The sequence below is a fragment of the Brachyistius frenatus genome, unplaced genomic scaffold (assembly GCF_029030835.1).
Source record: "Brachyistius frenatus isolate BFR_SWC_R1_liver_20210118 unplaced genomic scaffold, ASM2903083v1 Contig_107, whole genome shotgun sequence".
Taxonomy (NCBI): domain Eukaryota; kingdom Metazoa; phylum Chordata; class Actinopteri; family Embiotocidae; genus Brachyistius; species Brachyistius frenatus.
The window spans coordinates 142,813-159,195 of NW_027210706.1; the positions used below are offsets into that span (position 1 = coordinate 142,813).

At 41.2% G+C, this 16,383-nt stretch overlaps 3 protein-coding genes and 1 pseudogene across 3 annotated transcripts; 2 read left to right on the forward strand and 2 right to left on the reverse strand.

Moving 5' to 3' along the window:
- The first annotated feature begins 722 nt into the window (after positions 1-722).
- On the forward strand, positions 723-2,523 carry LOC138628863 (N-acetyllactosaminide beta-1,3-N-acetylglucosaminyltransferase 2-like; annotated as a pseudogene).
- Positions 2,524-3,353: 830 nt separating this feature from the next.
- LOC138628853 (probable RNA-binding protein EIF1AD) lies at positions 3,354-6,171 on the reverse strand. Its single transcript, XM_069712153.1, has 5 exons — positions 6,031-6,171; positions 5,556-5,686; positions 5,325-5,433; positions 4,415-4,523; positions 3,354-4,297 (listed from the first exon to the last, which is right to left on the reverse strand). Exons 2-5 carry the CDS (start codon positions 5,640-5,642, stop codon positions 4,087-4,089), a joined length of 516 nt encoding a protein of 171 aa, XP_069568254.1. The 5' UTR covers positions 5,643-5,686; positions 6,031-6,171; the 3' UTR covers positions 3,354-4,086.
- A 4,312-nt stretch (positions 6,172-10,483) lies between these two features.
- LOC138628865 (N-acetyllactosaminide beta-1,3-N-acetylglucosaminyltransferase 2-like) lies at positions 10,484-12,285 on the forward strand. Its single transcript, XM_069712171.1, has one exon. The coding sequence runs from the start codon at positions 10,484-10,486 to the stop codon at positions 11,867-11,869; it is 1,386 nt and encodes a 461-aa protein (XP_069568272.1). The 3' UTR covers positions 11,870-12,285.
- An 832-nt stretch (positions 12,286-13,117) lies between these two features.
- LOC138628852 (probable RNA-binding protein EIF1AD) lies at positions 13,118-16,049 on the reverse strand. The gene is made up of 5 exons (XM_069712152.1): positions 15,909-16,049; positions 15,434-15,564; positions 15,203-15,311; positions 14,291-14,399; positions 13,118-14,173 (listed from the first exon to the last, which is right to left on the reverse strand). Exons 2-5 carry the CDS (start codon positions 15,518-15,520, stop codon positions 13,954-13,956), a joined length of 525 nt encoding a protein of 174 aa, XP_069568253.1. The 5' UTR covers positions 15,521-15,564; positions 15,909-16,049; the 3' UTR covers positions 13,118-13,953.
- Positions 16,050-16,383: the final 334 nt, after the last annotated feature.

Below are 16,383 nucleotides of genomic sequence, written 5' to 3' on the forward strand. Positions count from 1 at the left end.
ATGGAGATGAGCTAACAAAGGGTCCACTGGATTACGAGTGTGAACTACTATCATACAGATGAGTATTCAGTGAATGAGTGAGCCTTCATTTAAAACAGGTAAGCAAAGAAAGTGAGTAACATCCTAATTTTGTGGACTGTAGACATTACTTTATTCCTCTGCTGATAAAAGTGAATTTCTATGGTGTGAATAATTGTCCCTCAGACACTGTCTTTTCATCATTTCAAATATAGTTGAGCTTCAAAGTTCATTCTTGACCTTTTGAAGAAGCAGTTGACCACACACAAACCTACAAAAAGGTGTAGTTAGTCATTGTTCTGGAGATTTTTATCATATCACACGATCTTTCTGAGCAGATGGAGTTAGCTGAGGCATCACAGTATTGTAGATGTAGTAGAGACAGGGTGTGAAACTCCAGCTGCTGATGAAGATTATGGGATAAAACCAAAAACTCTACAACAAATATTTCATTTTGAGATTGTTCAACATGTAAATATATGGCCTTATTCTTTCTCAGATACTTTTGTTTCTCCCTTATCTTTCCATTCCCTCTAATGAGACCTCCCAACTTTTTTCCTTTGTAGACTTCTCAGTTCATGTACACTGCAAAATATCATGGTGCATTTGTTGTTTTCTCTGTATTTTGATAGTTAAATCCATGAGTTGTCATACAGGTTTAAAGTTTGCCCAAGCTAACACTCTGTTTGTGTTTTTGCAGTTGAATGGCGCGGTGTCGTTGTTGCTGGCGGAAGGTGTTACTCTGTGTGTGCACATCATTCATCTGCATGGCCCTGCTGTTTGTCTATGTTGCTATCATGCTGTGTATGAACATGAACACCACAGTAGCACCGAGGACTGGAGTCAAGGTACAAAGCCAGAAAAGTCCTCATTTTGTAGCCTCAGGAATGTTGAATAATAAGGGCTTCGCTCCGCTCCCTAAAACCTTCTGGGAGCAACACCTCGACAACATGGCCTTTTGGAACCGACTCCAGCTGACAATCGACCGCCATTTCAATGCCATCCTGCACCCCAGCAAAGCCCAGAGAGGATTACAAAATAACAGCTTTGATGATTTTCTACTGAAGCAAAGCTTCTCTGAAGTTATCGACATGGACCACTTGAATGACACCCTTGACAATCTACCACAGGAGATGCAAGAGTTTGTGAGCTACATGCAAAATAGGGACTACCCAATCCTCCTCCAGCCACATGGAGCATGTGGAGCTCCAGCAAAGGAGGAGAAGGAGCCCCTCTACTTCTGTTGGCCATCAAGACAACAGAGATGAACTTTATGAACCGACAGGCCATTCGACAGACCTGGGGCCAGACGGGATGGGTGGCAGGACAGAAGACAAACGAAGTAGTCAGAGGATACATCCGCAGGGTGTTCCTGCTTGGTAAAGAAAACCAGAGGGAGTCGGGCGTGGATGTATCTGAGTTATTGAAGCTAGAGAGTGAACGCTATGGAGACATTCTGCAGTGGGACTTTGAGGACAAGTTTTTCCACCTCGCCTTGAAGGATGTGCTCTTCTGGAGCTGGTTCTCGCGCTCCTGCAATCGGACTCGCTTCATCTTTAAGGGAGACGACGACGTCTTCGTCAACACGCCGAACATGATAGCCTACCTGCAGGACCAGCTGAAGAAGCCACAAGCCTACAAGAGCATGATAAACTTTATGGTGGGAGATGTCATCAGATCAGCCATACCTAACCGAGCAAACAAGTCCAAGTACTTTATCCCAGACAGCTTCTACAAGGGGTACTATCCTAGGTACGCAGGCGGGGGAGGGGTGGTGTACTCTGGCCTGCTGGCCAAACGCCTACACCACGTGTCTAAAAGAGTTCACCTGTTCCCCATCGATGACGTTTACGTAGGGATGTGTATGAGTCAGCTTAATGCGCTCCCCATCCATCACCCCGCCTTCCTCACATTTGATTTTCCAGAAAAAGAAGAAGAGCTGTGTTCATATCACACGGTCCTCTTGGTCCACAAACGAAGCGCCAACCAGATGGTGAAGCTTTGGGATGACGTGAAAAAGACACGGACACAGTGTCGGGATGTGGCCTTGAGGATTGGAGACGAGAGGAAAAAGGATCCAAAACTATGAGACTATCACAGGTGGATAATGGCAAAGTCTCTTGTAGCATTATTGCCAACATCTGAACACTTTGGTGAGCGTCTGTCAAAGTTGTGAACCCGGGTCAGCTCGTGTCTGCATTTATTTAAGTCAGGCATCCGTGCTTATATTTAATGACACCAAACAATGGGAAAGACCAGGGGTCCACCAGCATGCCCACAATGTGAGCAATATTTAATACCAATTTGCCAAGGAGTATTGAGGAGTAATATATGTAATATTGAAAGTATGTGGATTACCAAGCCCTTTAATTAGAACTGATACAGAAGCCATGCCGAGACGATATGACAAGGGTGGAGTTTATTGCTTTTTACTTTAGTGACAGGGAAGAGTTTCAATGAATTGTCGGTACCACAAAGCAACCTAACTGGTGGCGCAAACCTTCTCTCAAAGAAAAAAAAGTATTTTTACAACAATATTGTGGTTTTACACATATTTATATATTAAAATACATCAACTGTTATGTAATAAAGATTTTTGTTAATGTATTATTTTGTAGAATTATTATATACAGTATTACAAATGGAATATTGCAGTAAATAGCAGTTGTTTACCTTTAATTACAGGACATGTACTTTATCATTCATGTTTGTTTAAATAATTGTTCAGATTTATGAGGTTCCTGAACATACAAAACGAATTGAACACTAAAGGCAGACACAGAGTTTCGTATTTGAAGCATGTTGTCGTATTTAGAGATGGGAAATTCAAGCAAAACTCCTATTCGCTCTGCACTATTCGATTTCCTTTGAATATTTCGGAGCAGCTTTGAGGCACATTGTCGCCACCTTCTGACGGGAATGACGCATTACAGCCAGGTGCCAGTAAAAACAGAGGCGATCAAGAAGAAAGGCATGTGTACAAGTCGATTTTAAAGATCAAAACAACAATTCGAATATTTGAAATTCGTGAGCCATCCTTACTACGTATCGAGTTTCCCCGCCGTGACACCCAGAGAGAAATGTGTTGAGGGAAAGTTCTTCTTGAACTGGCTGAACTGGAAATAGTAGCATTTCTGATGGTGGTGAAATATTGTGAGCTAATCTTTTGGGGATTTATGTAGTGCATGTAGGAAATTGTTTTTGGTTACCTGTCCATGCTTGTATAGCGACTGCACAACTGTTTCCTCAAGAGACAGTTAAATGTGAAATAAATAAAAAAAGATTCAGGACAAATTCTGAGTCGGACACGTGGAATGGAAGAAATGAACACGGAGTGATGAGCACACAGCTCAGGAATTATTTTTATTTAAAGAAGAAAGGTCAAAACAGGTGTGTTGAAAACAGATCATTTGTCAAAGCTATTGACAGCATTCATTTGAAAATCATTAAGAGGGATTTTGAGTGTTGGTCCAGCTTGTTAAAAGAAAATCCTTCAAAATACGTAGAAGACAGTCACCAAACCAACAACTCCTGACAAACTTGATCAACCAGAAACCAAACCGAGTGTATTCTGTGTTACAGTAGTACAGTAGTGAATTGTTTGTGGCAGATGTAGTTTGTACTATGGAAGAGGTTTAGTGGATATCAACATTCCCTGACTGGATATATAATGTGTGATGGCTTCATTTGAAGTTTGTGTAAAAACAAGTGTTTGGAAGATATTGTCTACAGGAAACTAAACCGACAGCAGAAATATATCTTATGTACATTTTAATGTTACAGATTTTTTGGGGAATCACTTTTCAAAGAGGAATTATGTGAGTCCTTTGAACGAGTCCTTTGAACGAGCCATTGAACGAGTCCTTTGAACGAGTCCTTTTAACGAGTCCTTTGAACGAGCCATTGAAGGAGTCATTGAACGCCTCCACCAGACGAGAACTGCCGGGGAGCTGCTGCACGAGGAACGTCATTTCAAATGATCCTCCGTCAGTGACGGCAACAGCAGAGCAGAGCACACTTTCACATGACTTTTACAGCTCTCGATTGTCCGCGCCCTCTCTGCTGTGACTATGAACCATTTTCTGTCCTTTTCTCTTCGTCCTCATCCTCTTCCTCACCGTCATCCTCCTCCTCACTCTCGCTGTACTGGTGGTGACGGCGGTTGGTGTTTACAAAGAGGTCGCTGTCGTCGTCCTCAGAGTCGCTAAATTCCTCGTCTTTCTCCTGCCGTTTGTTCGTCTGTACCTGTGCTGGCTGCACCACCATAAACCCCTCCGGCCTGGAGACAGTCAAGGAAAAAACAAACACAATCCCGTCAGTGACACTCGACTGTGCTGTGATTAATAATCGTACACGGCGTGTATCTCCATGAGTGTGTTTGTGTGCCTCCACCTACCAGAGCTGTTGTTTTTGCAGGTTCTGGATCTGATCTTTGTAGAGAATGAAGCTGATCTCTGCTTTCACCTTCTCTCCTTCCGCAATAGGATCCACGATCACGTAGTCACCTTGGGAATACAAAGATACACTTTAAATAGACAAGATCATAGTTATGCAGACAGAGATATTAATTCAGCCAGTACCGATCAGAGTGCGATGACATTATTGACTTGTACTGTTCTCCTACACTCATTTCGTATCAATATCTACTCTCCAAAAATCAAGATCTCAAAACAGCGTGTTTTTGTTTTTTTTGAAGCTGTGGTTTACTCGCTGGTCTGCCAGTGGAATAACAGCAGTGATATAGTGTTTATAGAAGAGATGCACCTGGAAGCCTGCAGCAGCATGTTAGTAAAACCCCACAGAGGTTTATGGTAGTGGAAGAAAAATAACCTCCATTTTTCCTGTGCTATGAACCAGTCAAACCGCTCTGACGTACCACTCAAAGTTACATTTGAAACTAAAACAAATGACGATCATATTTAGTAGTGGCGTATGTTGACAAGTTAAACCCTCGTATGTATGAAAACTGTTGATTTAAAAAGCAGGCTTTTAATTTGAAATGTAATTCAACCTATATGTGCAAAACCTGAGAAAGGTCTGGCTGCACACATTTATCCTTCTGATAAATGTTTGGGGGAAAACAGTCCTGACTGGCAGATTTATACCCAGTCTCCATCCCGTGAGTCTTGACTAGTCAGTGACACACAGTCCCATTTACAGAAGTGTGGTATTAAAAACCAACAGTGAACTTTGAAATCAACACACGGCACGAGAGTGGAAGTTTATCGGCCACCTTTCAGTCTCGGTGTCACCGGAATATGATCCCAATGTTAATGTCAGTGTCCCACGTCATCAGATGTAGTTACCTCTCTTGATCCAGATGTTCTTGCGGAACTTGGTGGGCATGCTAACCAGGAAGGTCTCACCCTGAGCCGTGATGGCTTCATGGAGGTTGTTACCACGGCTACGAGTGACCTGGAGAAGCGCACAGGTGTAAAAGAAGAACAAGTTAGAAAAATGTCCTGATATTTACCGAGATGTTGTTGTTGTTGTAAATGTCAAGACCGTTAAAGACAGTAAGTGCCCACAAAGTTTACCTTGACAATCTGCTGGTTTCCTGTGGGCGTGACAAAGTCTCCAAGGACCTCCTGGATGACGTATTTGCGTTTGGTGGCCTGAGACATGATGAACTATGGTTCCTTGGTTCCTAGGCAGGTTCCTAAGCCAACTGAAGAGGAAAACAGTGTGATCAGTGTCAGTAAAGAGTAGCACGTGCACGAAGGCCTGATGTGATCAGCTGACGATGCATTGAGGAAATAAATCACAGTAAGAATCAAAAAATGACGTCAGCTCAACGTGAATCTTCGTTAAACTCTCGAGTTCGTTATCAGGTAACAAATTACTTCATGTTGTACTGATATCATTGATGGCAGGAAAAGTGAAAATACTTCACATGTCCTCTTGTCTTAGTTACCTCGAAACGTTAACAAGTACGTTGCTTCTCAAATTAAAAAAAAAACAATAATAAAACGTATCGACGAACTCAACCACGTCAGCAGGTTAAATTATTACCTTGAAAGGAAGAAAAGAAGTAACTGCGTGTCCTTTTGGAGCCGAATATGTTCTTGAACGGCAGCTAGAAGTCCGTGTAGGAAAAAAGACACGTTTATCTGATTACTAGAGCAGAGCGACGCGTGTTAGTGTTGATTCTCCAGCGACAGAAAGAAACGATTTCACTTCCGGGGTCAAAGCGTCTTATATACCTGCATTGCATTGTGGGAAATTGGATTTTCGCTCAATTTGTGCGACATTCAAGATCACGAACGTTTGATTATGTTCACGTAGCCTATTATATTATATTACTTTATAAACATGTCAAAGTTTCTCCCCCTTACTTACTACAATTTTGGAAGTTTGTTGTGATAAATGTGTAGTCATTATATACACAATAATGTTTAATGTCAGTGGAGCTGATGGTGCATTTGTATTACTCCAGCCCATATAAAAAAATAACAATAATAAAAATGAACAAACAGAAGGATTTCACACTTTTTTATTCAACCATCATTCATTTCTCACTGTCTTACAGCAGTTATTACAATTACACTGCAATTTTGCAGTAATGTGAACAACAACAAGTCAAAAATCTCCTCTTTCAAATAACCTCTTTAAAGTACAGAGCATGAGCACAAACACTGGTAACAAAACATCCAAGAAACCCGTCATGACAGAAGTTAGTTAGTCAGACTTATAGCACAGACGTTTTGTGAGTAAAGATGAGTTCAAACCAATACTGCCTAAAAACACAGCAATCGCTACGACTTGCAGGACAAACCAAAGGAAATGCACGCATAAAAATCGAGTTTTAAATTACTATAAAATTTAGTATCACATCAAAGGTAGCTAGCTTCATTAGAGCTGGTATGATCTGGTAAATTGATGAGGTGTTAGGTATGAAGGTAAAACACTATTCTGGTTTAACGGAAAAGAAACATCAGGAGGACTTCATGGGTGTCTCCCTGTGATCTTCGTGTGTGTGTGTGTGTGTGTGTGTGTGTGTGTGTGTGTGTGTGTGTGTGTGTGTGTGTGTGTGTGTGTGTGTGTGTGTGTGTGTGTGTGTGTGTGTGTGTGTGTGTGTGAGTGTGAGTGTTTGTGTGTGTGAATCTGTGATGTCAGTGGTTTAGTTGACTTCAGCAGAGGAGCACATCTTGTTGATCCCACATGTATTGGACCCCCTGTACAGGTAGTAGTAACCCTGTGGAAGACAGAAACACTTTGTAAAAAGACACAACTGTATATGGAGATCTACAACAGGTCAGTCAATGTTTTTCTTCACTTTCATCTTTCCATCGAACCTTCCAACTTAATGCAACAGAAGACAAAACAGTAGTGAGTTTTATACAACACTGTGCAACCAAATAAAGCCACACTTGAAGGCTTTAGTCTCATTACTACTGAGCTGAAACAACATCTCTTGAATAGTCTCAAAGCATTATAATTTTAATTCTTCACAACACTGTTATGTGGTATATTGCAGTGCTGCCAACTATTGGGAGATACTAAATACATTTACTCAAGTATGTTACTTAAAAATACAATATAAAGGTACTAGCACTATAGTTTTTCTATTTCATGCGACTTCCACTCCACCACATTTCAGAGGGAAATATTGGACTTTCTACTCCACTAAGTTTATCTGACAGCTCTAGTTACTTTTCAGATGAAGATTTGTATTAATGATGTAATGATGTCATATAAAATAATATATCAGTTAGGTAAACCAAACTTGTACTTTATTTTAATATGTTAACTACATTTTGCTGCTAGTACTTCTGTGCTTTTATGATGGAAAAAAAGGATTAGTCCATTCCTCTTGTTTTTTATTGTGGCTTCAGAAAGTCTCTTTGTCAAGCAGGCTCAGAAAAATGTCCTTTGTTTTGTGTCTTATTTGCAATGATTCTTTCTTCATCTAATTGACGACTCCCTTATCTTAATGTGTTAACTACATTTTGCTGCTAGTACTTCTGTACTTTTGTGATGGAAAAAAAGGATTTGTCCCTTCCTCTTGTTTTTTATTGTGGCTCTGGAAAGTCTTTTTGTCAAGCAGGCTCTTAAAAATGTCCTTTGTTTTGTGTCTTATTTGCAAGTGATTCTTTCCGCATCTAATTGACGACTCCCTTATCTTGTGACCTACAACCAACTCTGTATTACCAAAAGAAAGCAGATACAAAGGGAATGGAGGTGACTGTCAACTGTTTTCTTCAGCAGTGCTTCCAGCCGGGCTCTACAGCAGCCTGGTTTCCCCCAGCAGTCCTCGTCTCCTTCTTCCTCGTCTTCTGTTCTCTACACAGTCCTCTTCCTTAACGCAGCTTTTATACAGTTGACAAGGACTGTGGAGGAGAGGACCTGCTGGGGAAGATGTGTAAACGTTGGTCGGTCTGTGCAAGGTCAAAGGTCAAATATATCCATCAAATATACAAATTTAAACCGTTATTTGGCACTCCACCATTAAAAAAAAAAGACCGTTTTACTTCCCTGTATATTCTTTTTTTTTTTTTTTTTACATTTTAGTGACACAATTAGGTGATCGGTATTTTGCTCTGGTTTGTTTCTACAGGACACGTGAAGCTGAATGTAAACCAACATGAAACACCTTTCACTTCCTGTGACTTCCTGTCTTGAAAAGATTTTTGAAATGATCAATCAATCAACAAATGATCTAATTAGTCAAGCTAGAAAGGCAGCATCACTCCAGTGTACTGTTTATGACCTTTAGCATCCAATTGATTGTCTGATTTTTAATAAATGCAAAACACAGTAACTACATATTTTGGTCAAATTCCCATATTCACCTCTTACTGTATTTAGTGATTAGTCAGTGTTTCCTTGTAAGCAGAAGTGTTCCAGCACAAAAGTTTCACAATGCCAAAGATGCCAGCCATTTCAAATATGAGTCCCTCTTCACAATTCCTGTTTGGCCTGATGAGTGCATAGCTTTGTGGTGATGAGGGTCTGCAATCATGTCACTGAGTTCAGGAGATAGCTGCTCATCAGCCTGATCTGCTGATAATGCAGTTTCTGGGTTTGAAAGATGCAGATATTTCACAGCTGCTCAACCTGTTCTGTCCATGTTTCCTACAATTGTATGGAGGTTGACATTTCTGTTATTCACTCTGTTAATCCACACAATGGAGTGAGTAACAGGAAACACATAAATCAGAAAACTCCTCAGATTGCAGTAGCTGCTATTTCATTTTTTTGGTATAAGGATACACAGATTGTTGGTACATGTCTCATAATGTGAAGGTTAACCACAGAGAGAGTGCAGTATCTGCATCTTTTTAGGTATTGTGTTGGTTTTGGGGTAAAATAATCAAAGCAAAAAGACCTTAAATGAAAACATTACTACCTTTCTGGCTTTTTTACAGTTTTATGTCCAGCCTTCTGTTTCTTAATCTCTAGCACCTTCCAGGGGAACAGTATTGATATCAACCGTTTAACATATGACAGAATACATGTTTTATATTTGTATTTTTCATCTCTCAAATATACTGTTATGTTGCCTGCTGTTCCTGGCTGATTGCACCTTTAAGCATCACACATGAAGTTGGCCTTTCTGTTTGCTCTGTCAGTGGGTGTAGCCTAGTGCACCCATCTGAGCATCATTGTTCTGTACCTTCACTGTCAACAGGCCAGAGGGGATTATGCAAATGAGGAAAACCTTCTCTTTACTCTCCACTTGACTGACTGTCTGGCTCACAGACTTAGTTCTTGTTAGAGATCTTCTATTCTGGCTGCTTTACATGGAGATGAGCTAACAAAGGGTCCACTGGATTACGAGTGTGAACTACTATCATACAGATGAGTATTCAGTGAATGAGTGAGCCTTCATTTAAAACAGGTAAGCAAAGAAAGTGAGTAACATCCTAATTTTGTGGACTGTAGACATTACTTTATTCCTCTGCTGATAAAAGTGAATTTCTATGGTGTGAATAATTGTCCCTCAGACACTGTCTTTTCATCATTTCAAATATAGTTGAGCTTCAAAGTTCATTCTTGACCTTTTGAAGAAGCAGTTGACCACACACAAACCTACAAAAAGGTGTAGTTAGTCATTGTTCTGGAGATTTTTATCATATCACACGATCTTTCTGAGCAGATGGAGTTAGCTGAGGCATCACAGTATTGTAGATGTAGTAGAGACAGGGTGTGAAACTCCAGCTGCTGATGAAGATTATGGGATAAAACCAAAAACTCTACAACAAATATTTCATTTTGAGATTGTTCAACATGTAAATATATGGCCTTATTCTTTCTCAGATACTTTTGTTTCTCCCTTATCTTTCCATTCCCTCTAATGAGACCTCCCAACTTTTTTCCTTTGTAGACTTCTCAGTTCATGTACACTGCAAAATATCATGGTGCATTTGTTGTTTTCTCTGTATTTTGATAGTTAAATCCATGAGTTGTCATACAGGTTTAAAGTTTGCCCAAGCTAACACTCTGTTTGTGTTTTTGCAGTTGAATGGCGCGGTGTCGTTGTTGCTGGCGGAAGGTGTTACTCTGTGTGTGCACATCATTCATCTGCATGGCCCTGCTGTTTGTCTATGTTGCTATCATGCTGTGTATGAACATGAACACCACAGCAGCACCGAGGACTGGAGTCAAGGTACAAAGCCAGAAAAGTCCTCATTTTGTAGCCTCAGGAATGTTGAATAATAAGGGCTTCGCTCCGCTCCCTAAAACCTTCTGGGAGCAACACCTCGACAACATGGCCTTTTGGAACCGACTCCAGCTGACAATCGACCGCCATTTCAATGCCATCCTGCACCCCAGCAAAGCCCAGAGAGGATTACAAAATAACAGCTTTGATGATTTTCTACTGAAGCAAAGCTTCTCTGAAGTTATCGACATGGACCACTTGAATGACACCCTTGACAATCTACCACAGGAGATGCAAGAGTTTGTGAGCTACATGCAAAATAGGGACTACCCAATCCTCCTCCAGCCACATGGAGCATGTGGAGCTCCAGCAAAGGAGGAGAAGGAGCCCCCTCTACTTCTGTTGGCCATCAAGACAACAGAGATGAACTTTATGAACCGACAGGCCATTCGACAGACCTGGGGCCAGACGGGATGGGTGGCAGGACAGAAGACAAACGAAGTAGTCAGAGGATACATCCGCAGGGTGTTCCTGCTTGGTAAAGAAAACCAGAGGGAGTCGGGCGTGGATGTATCTGAGTTATTGAAGCTAGAGAGTGAACGCTATGGAGACATTCTGCAGTGGGACTTTGAGGACAAGTTTTTCCACCTCGCCTTGAAGGATGTGCTCTTCTGGAGCTGGTTCTCGCGCTCCTGCAATCGGACTCGCTTCATCTTTAAGGGAGACGACGACGTCTTCGTCAACACGCCGAACATGATAGCCTACCTGCAGGACCAGCTGAAGAAGCCACAAGCCTACAAGAGCATGATAAACTTTATGGTGGGAGATGTCATCAGATCAGCCATACCTAACCGAGCAAACAAGTCCAAGTACTTTATCCCAGACAGCTTCTACAAGGGGTACTATCCTAGGTACGCAGGCGGGGGAGGGGTGGTGTACTCTGGCCTGCTGGCCAAACGCCTACACCACGTGTCTAAAAGAGTTCACCTGTTCCCCATCGATGACGTTTACGTAGGGATGTGTATGAGTCAGCTTAATGCGCTCCCCATCCATCACCCCGCCTTCCTCACATTTGATTTTCCAGAAAAAGAAGAAGAGCTGTGTTCATATCACACGGTCCTCTTGGTCCACAAACGAAGCGCCAACCAGATGGTGAAGCTTTGGGATGACGTGAAAAAGACACGGACACAGTGTCGGGATGTGGCCTTGAGGATTGGAGACGAGAGGAAAAAGGATCCAAAACTATGAGACTATCACAGGTGGATAATGGCAAAGTCTCTTGTAGCGTTATTGCCACCATCTGAACACTTTGGTGAGCGTCTGTCAAAGTTGTGAACCCGGGTCAGCTCGTGTCTGCATTTATTTAAGTCAGGCATCCGTGCTTATATTTAATGACACCAAACAATGGGAAAGACCAGGGGTCCACCAGCATGCCCGCAATGTGAGCAATATTTAATACCAATTTGCCAAGGAGTATTGAGGAGTAATATATGTAATATTGAAAGTATGTGGATTACCAAGCCCTTTAATTAGAACTGATACAGAAGCCATGCCGAGACGATATGACAAGGGTGGAGTTTATTGCTTTTTACTTTAGTGACAGGGAAGAGTTTCAATGAATTGTCGGTACCACAAAGCAACCTAACTGGTGGCGCAAACCTTCTCTCAAAGAAAAAAAAGTATTTTTACAACAATATTGTGGTTTTACACATATTTATATATTAAAATACATCAACTGTTATGTAATAAAGATTTTTGTTATTGTATTATTTTGTAGAATTATTATATACAGTATTACAAATGGAATATTGCAGTAAATAGCAGTTGTTTACCTTTAATTACAGGACATGTACTTTATCATTCATGTTTGTTTAAATAATTGTTCAGATTTATGAGGTTCCTGAACATACAAAACGAATTGAACACTAAAGGCAGACACAGAGTTTCGTATTTGAAGCATGTTGTCGTATTTAGAGATGGGAAATTCAAGCAAAACTCCTATTCGCTCTGCACTATTCGATTTCCTTTGAATATTTCGGAGCAGCTTTGAGGCACATTGTCGCCACCTTCTGACGGGAATGACGCATTACAGCCAGGTGCCAGTAAAAACAGAGGCGATCAAGAAGAAAGGCATGTGTACAAGTCGATTTTAAAGATCAAAACAACAATTCGAATATTTGAAATTCGTGAGCCATCCTTACTACGTATCGAGTTTCCCCGCCGTGACACCCAGAGAGAAATGTGTTGAGGGAAAGTTCTTCTTGAACTGGCTGAACTGGAAATAGTAGCATTTCTGATGGTGGTGAAATATTGTGAGCTAATCTTTTGGGGATTTATGTAGTGCATGTAGGAAATTGTTTTTGGTTACCTGTCCATGCTTGTATAACGACTGCACAACTGTTTCCTCAAGAGACAGTTAAATGTGAAATAATAAAAAAAAAAGATTCAGGACAAATTCTGAGTCGGACACGTGGAATGGAAGAAATGAACACGGACTGATGAGCACACAGCTCAGGAATTATTTTTATTTAAAGAAGAAAGGTCAAAACAGGTGTGTTGAAAACAGATCATTTGTCAAAGCTATTGACAGCATTCATTTGAAAATCATTAAGAGGGATTTTGAGTGTTGGTCCAGCTTGTTAAAAGAAAATCCTTCAAAATACGTAGAAGACAGTCACCAAACCAACAACTCCTGACAAACTTGATCAACCAGAAACCAAACCGAGTGTATTCTGTGTTACAGTAGTACAGTAGTGAATTGTTTGTGGCAGATGTAGTTTGTACTATGGAAGAGGTTTAGTGGATATCAACATTCCCTGACTGGATATATAATGTGTGATGGCTTCATTTGAAGTTTGTGTAAAAACAAGTGTTTGGAAGATATTGTCTACAGGAAACTAAACCGACAGCAGAAATATATCTTATGTACATTTTAATGTTACAGATTTTTTTGGGAATCACTTTTCAAAGAGGAATTATGTGAGTCCTTTGAAAGAGTCCTTTGAACGAGTCCTTTTAACGAGTCCTTTGAACGAGCCATTGAACGAGTCCTTTGAACGAGTCCTTTGAACGAGTCCTTTTAACGAGTCCTTTGAACGAGCCATTGAAGGAGTCCTTTGAACGAGTCCTTTGAACGAGTCCTTTTAACGAGTCCTTTGAACGAGCCATTGAAGGAGTCATTGAACGCCTCCACCAGACGAGAACTGCCGGGGAGCTGCTGCACGAGGAACGTCATTTCAAATGATCCTCCGTCAGTGACGGCAACAGCAGAGCAGAGCACACTTTCACATGACTTTTACAGCTCTCGATTGTCCGCGCCCTCTCTGCTGTGACTATGAACCATTTTCTGTCCTTTTCTCTTCATCCTCATCCTCTTCCTCACCGTCATCCTCCTCCTCACTCTCGCTGTACTGGTGGTGACGGCGGTTGGTGTTTACAAAGAGGTCGCTGTCGTCGTCTTCAGAGTAGCTAAATTCCTCGTCTTTCTCGTCTTTCTCCTGCCGTTTGTTCGTCTGTACCTGTGCTGGCTGCACCACCATAAACCCCTCCGGCCTGGAGACAGTCAAGGAAAAAACAAACACAATCCCGTCAGTGACACTCGACTGTGCTGTGATTAATAATCGTACACGGCGTGTATCTCCATGAGTGTGTTTGTGTGCCTCCACCTACCAGAGCTGTTGTTTTTGCAGGTTCTGGATCTGATCTTTGTAGAGAATGAAGCTGATCTCTGCTTTCACCTTCTCTCCTTCCGCAATAGGATCCACGATCACGTAGTCACCTTGGGAATACAAAGATACACTTTAAATATACAAGATCATAGTTATGCAGACAGAGATATTAATTCAGCCAGTACCGATCAGAGTGCGATGACATTATTGACTTGTACTGTTCTCCTACACTCATTTCGTATCAATATCTACTCTCCAAAAATCAAGATCTCAAAACAGCGTGTTTTTTTTTTTTTTTTGAAGCTGTGGTTTACTCGCTGGTCTGCCAGTGGAATAACAGCAGTGATATAGTGTTTATAGAAGAGATGCACCTGGAAGCCTGCAGCAGCATGTTAGTAAAACCCCACAGAGGTTTATGGTAGTGGAAGAAAAATAACCTCCATTTTTCCTGTGCTATGAACCAGTCAAACCGCTCTGACGTACCACTCAAAGTTACATTTGAAACTAAAACAAATGACGATCATATTTAGTAGTGGCGTATGTCGACAAGTTAAACCCTCGTATGTATGAAAACTGTTGATTTAAAAAGCAGGCTTTTAATTTGAAATGTAATTCAACCTATATGTGCAAAACCTGAGAAAGGTCTGGCTGCACACATTTATCCTTCTGATAAATGTTTGGGGGAAAACAGTCCTGACTGGCAGATTTATACCCAGTCTCCATCCCGTGAGTCTTGACTAGTCAGTGACACACAGTCCCATTTACAGAAGTGTGGTATTAAAAACCAACAGTGAACTTTGAAATCAACACACGGCACGAGAGTGGAAGTTTATCGGCCACCTTTCAGTCTCGGTGTCACCGGAATATGATCCCAATGTTAATGTCAGTGTCCCACGTCATCAGATGTAGTTACCTCTCTTGATCCAGATGTTCTTGCGGAACTTGGTGGGCATGCTAACCAGGAAGGTCTCACCCTGAGCCGTGATGGCTTCATGGAGGTTGTTACCACGGCTACGAGTGACCTGGAGAAGCGCACAGGTGTAAAAGAAGAACAAGTTAGAAAAATGTCCTGATATTTACCGAGATGTTGTTGTTGTTGTAAATGTCAAGACCGTTAAAGACAGTAAGTGCCCACAAAGTTTACCTTGACAATCTGCTGGTTTCCTGTGGGCGTGACAAAGTCTCCAAGGACCTCCTGGATGACGTATTTGCGTTTGGTGGCCTGAGACATGATGAACTATGGTTCCTTGGTTCCTAGGCAGGTTCCTAAGCCAACTGAAGAGGAAAACAGTGTGATCAGTGTCAGTAAAGAGTAGCACGTGCACGAAGGCCTGATGTGATCAGCTGACGATGCATTGAGGAAATAAATCACAGTAAGAATCAAAAAATGACGTCAGCTCAACGTGAATCTTCGTTAAACTCTCGAGTTCGTTATCAGGTAACAAATTACTTCATGTTGTACTGATATCATTGATGGCAGGAAAAGTGAAAATACTTCACATGTCCTCTTGTCTTAGTTACCTCGAAACGTTAACAAGTACGTTGCTTCTCAAATTAAAAAAAAAACAATAATAAAACGTATCGACGAACTCAACCACGTCAGCAGGTTAAATTATTACCTTGAAAGGAAGAAAAGAAGTAACTGCGTGTCCTTTTGGAGCCGAATATGTTCTTGAACGGCAGCTAGAAGTCCGTGTAGGAAAAAAGACACGTTTATCTGATTACTAGAGCAGAGCGACGCGTGTTAGTGTTGATTCTCCAGCGACAGAAAGAAACGATTTCACTTCCGGGGTCAAAGCGTCTTATATACCTGCATTGCATTGTGGGAAATTGGATTTTCGCTCAATTTGTGCGACATTCAAGATCACGAACGTTTGATTATGTTCACGTAGCCTATTATATTATATTACTTTATAAACATGTCAAAGTTTCTCCCCCTTACTTACTACAATTTTGGAAGTTTGTTGTGATAAATGTGTAGTCATTATATACACAATAATGTTTAATGTCAGTGGAGCTGATGGTGCATTTGTATTACTCCAGCCCATATAAAAAAATAACAATAATAAAAATGAACAAACAGAAGGATTTCAC

Coding starts and splice junctions, on each gene's coding strand:
- LOC138628853 (XM_069712153.1), bottom strand. CDS start 5,642: ATGTCTCAGGCCACCAAACGCAAATACGTCATCCAGGAGGTCCTTGGA. Junction 5,434..5,555: donor GAAACCAGCAGATTGTCAAG/GTAAACTTTGTG, acceptor GCGCTTCTCCAG/GTCACTCGTAGCCGTGGTAA. Junction 4,524..5,324: donor GAACATCTGGATCAAGAGAG/GTAACTACATCT, acceptor TGTATTCCCAAG/GTGACTACGTGATCGTGGAT.
- LOC138628865 (XM_069712171.1), top strand. CDS start 10,484: ATGGCGCGGTGTCGTTGTTGCTGGCGGAAGGTGTTACTCTGTGTGTGC.
- LOC138628852 (XM_069712152.1), bottom strand. CDS start 15,520: ATGTCTCAGGCCACCAAACGCAAATACGTCATCCAGGAGGTCCTTGGA. Junction 14,400..15,202: donor GAACATCTGGATCAAGAGAG/GTAACTACATCT, acceptor TGTATTCCCAAG/GTGACTACGTGATCGTGGAT. Junction 14,174..14,290: donor CTGCAAAAACAACAGCTCTG/GTAGGTGGAGGC, acceptor GACTGTCTCCAG/GCCGGAGGGGTTTATGGTGG.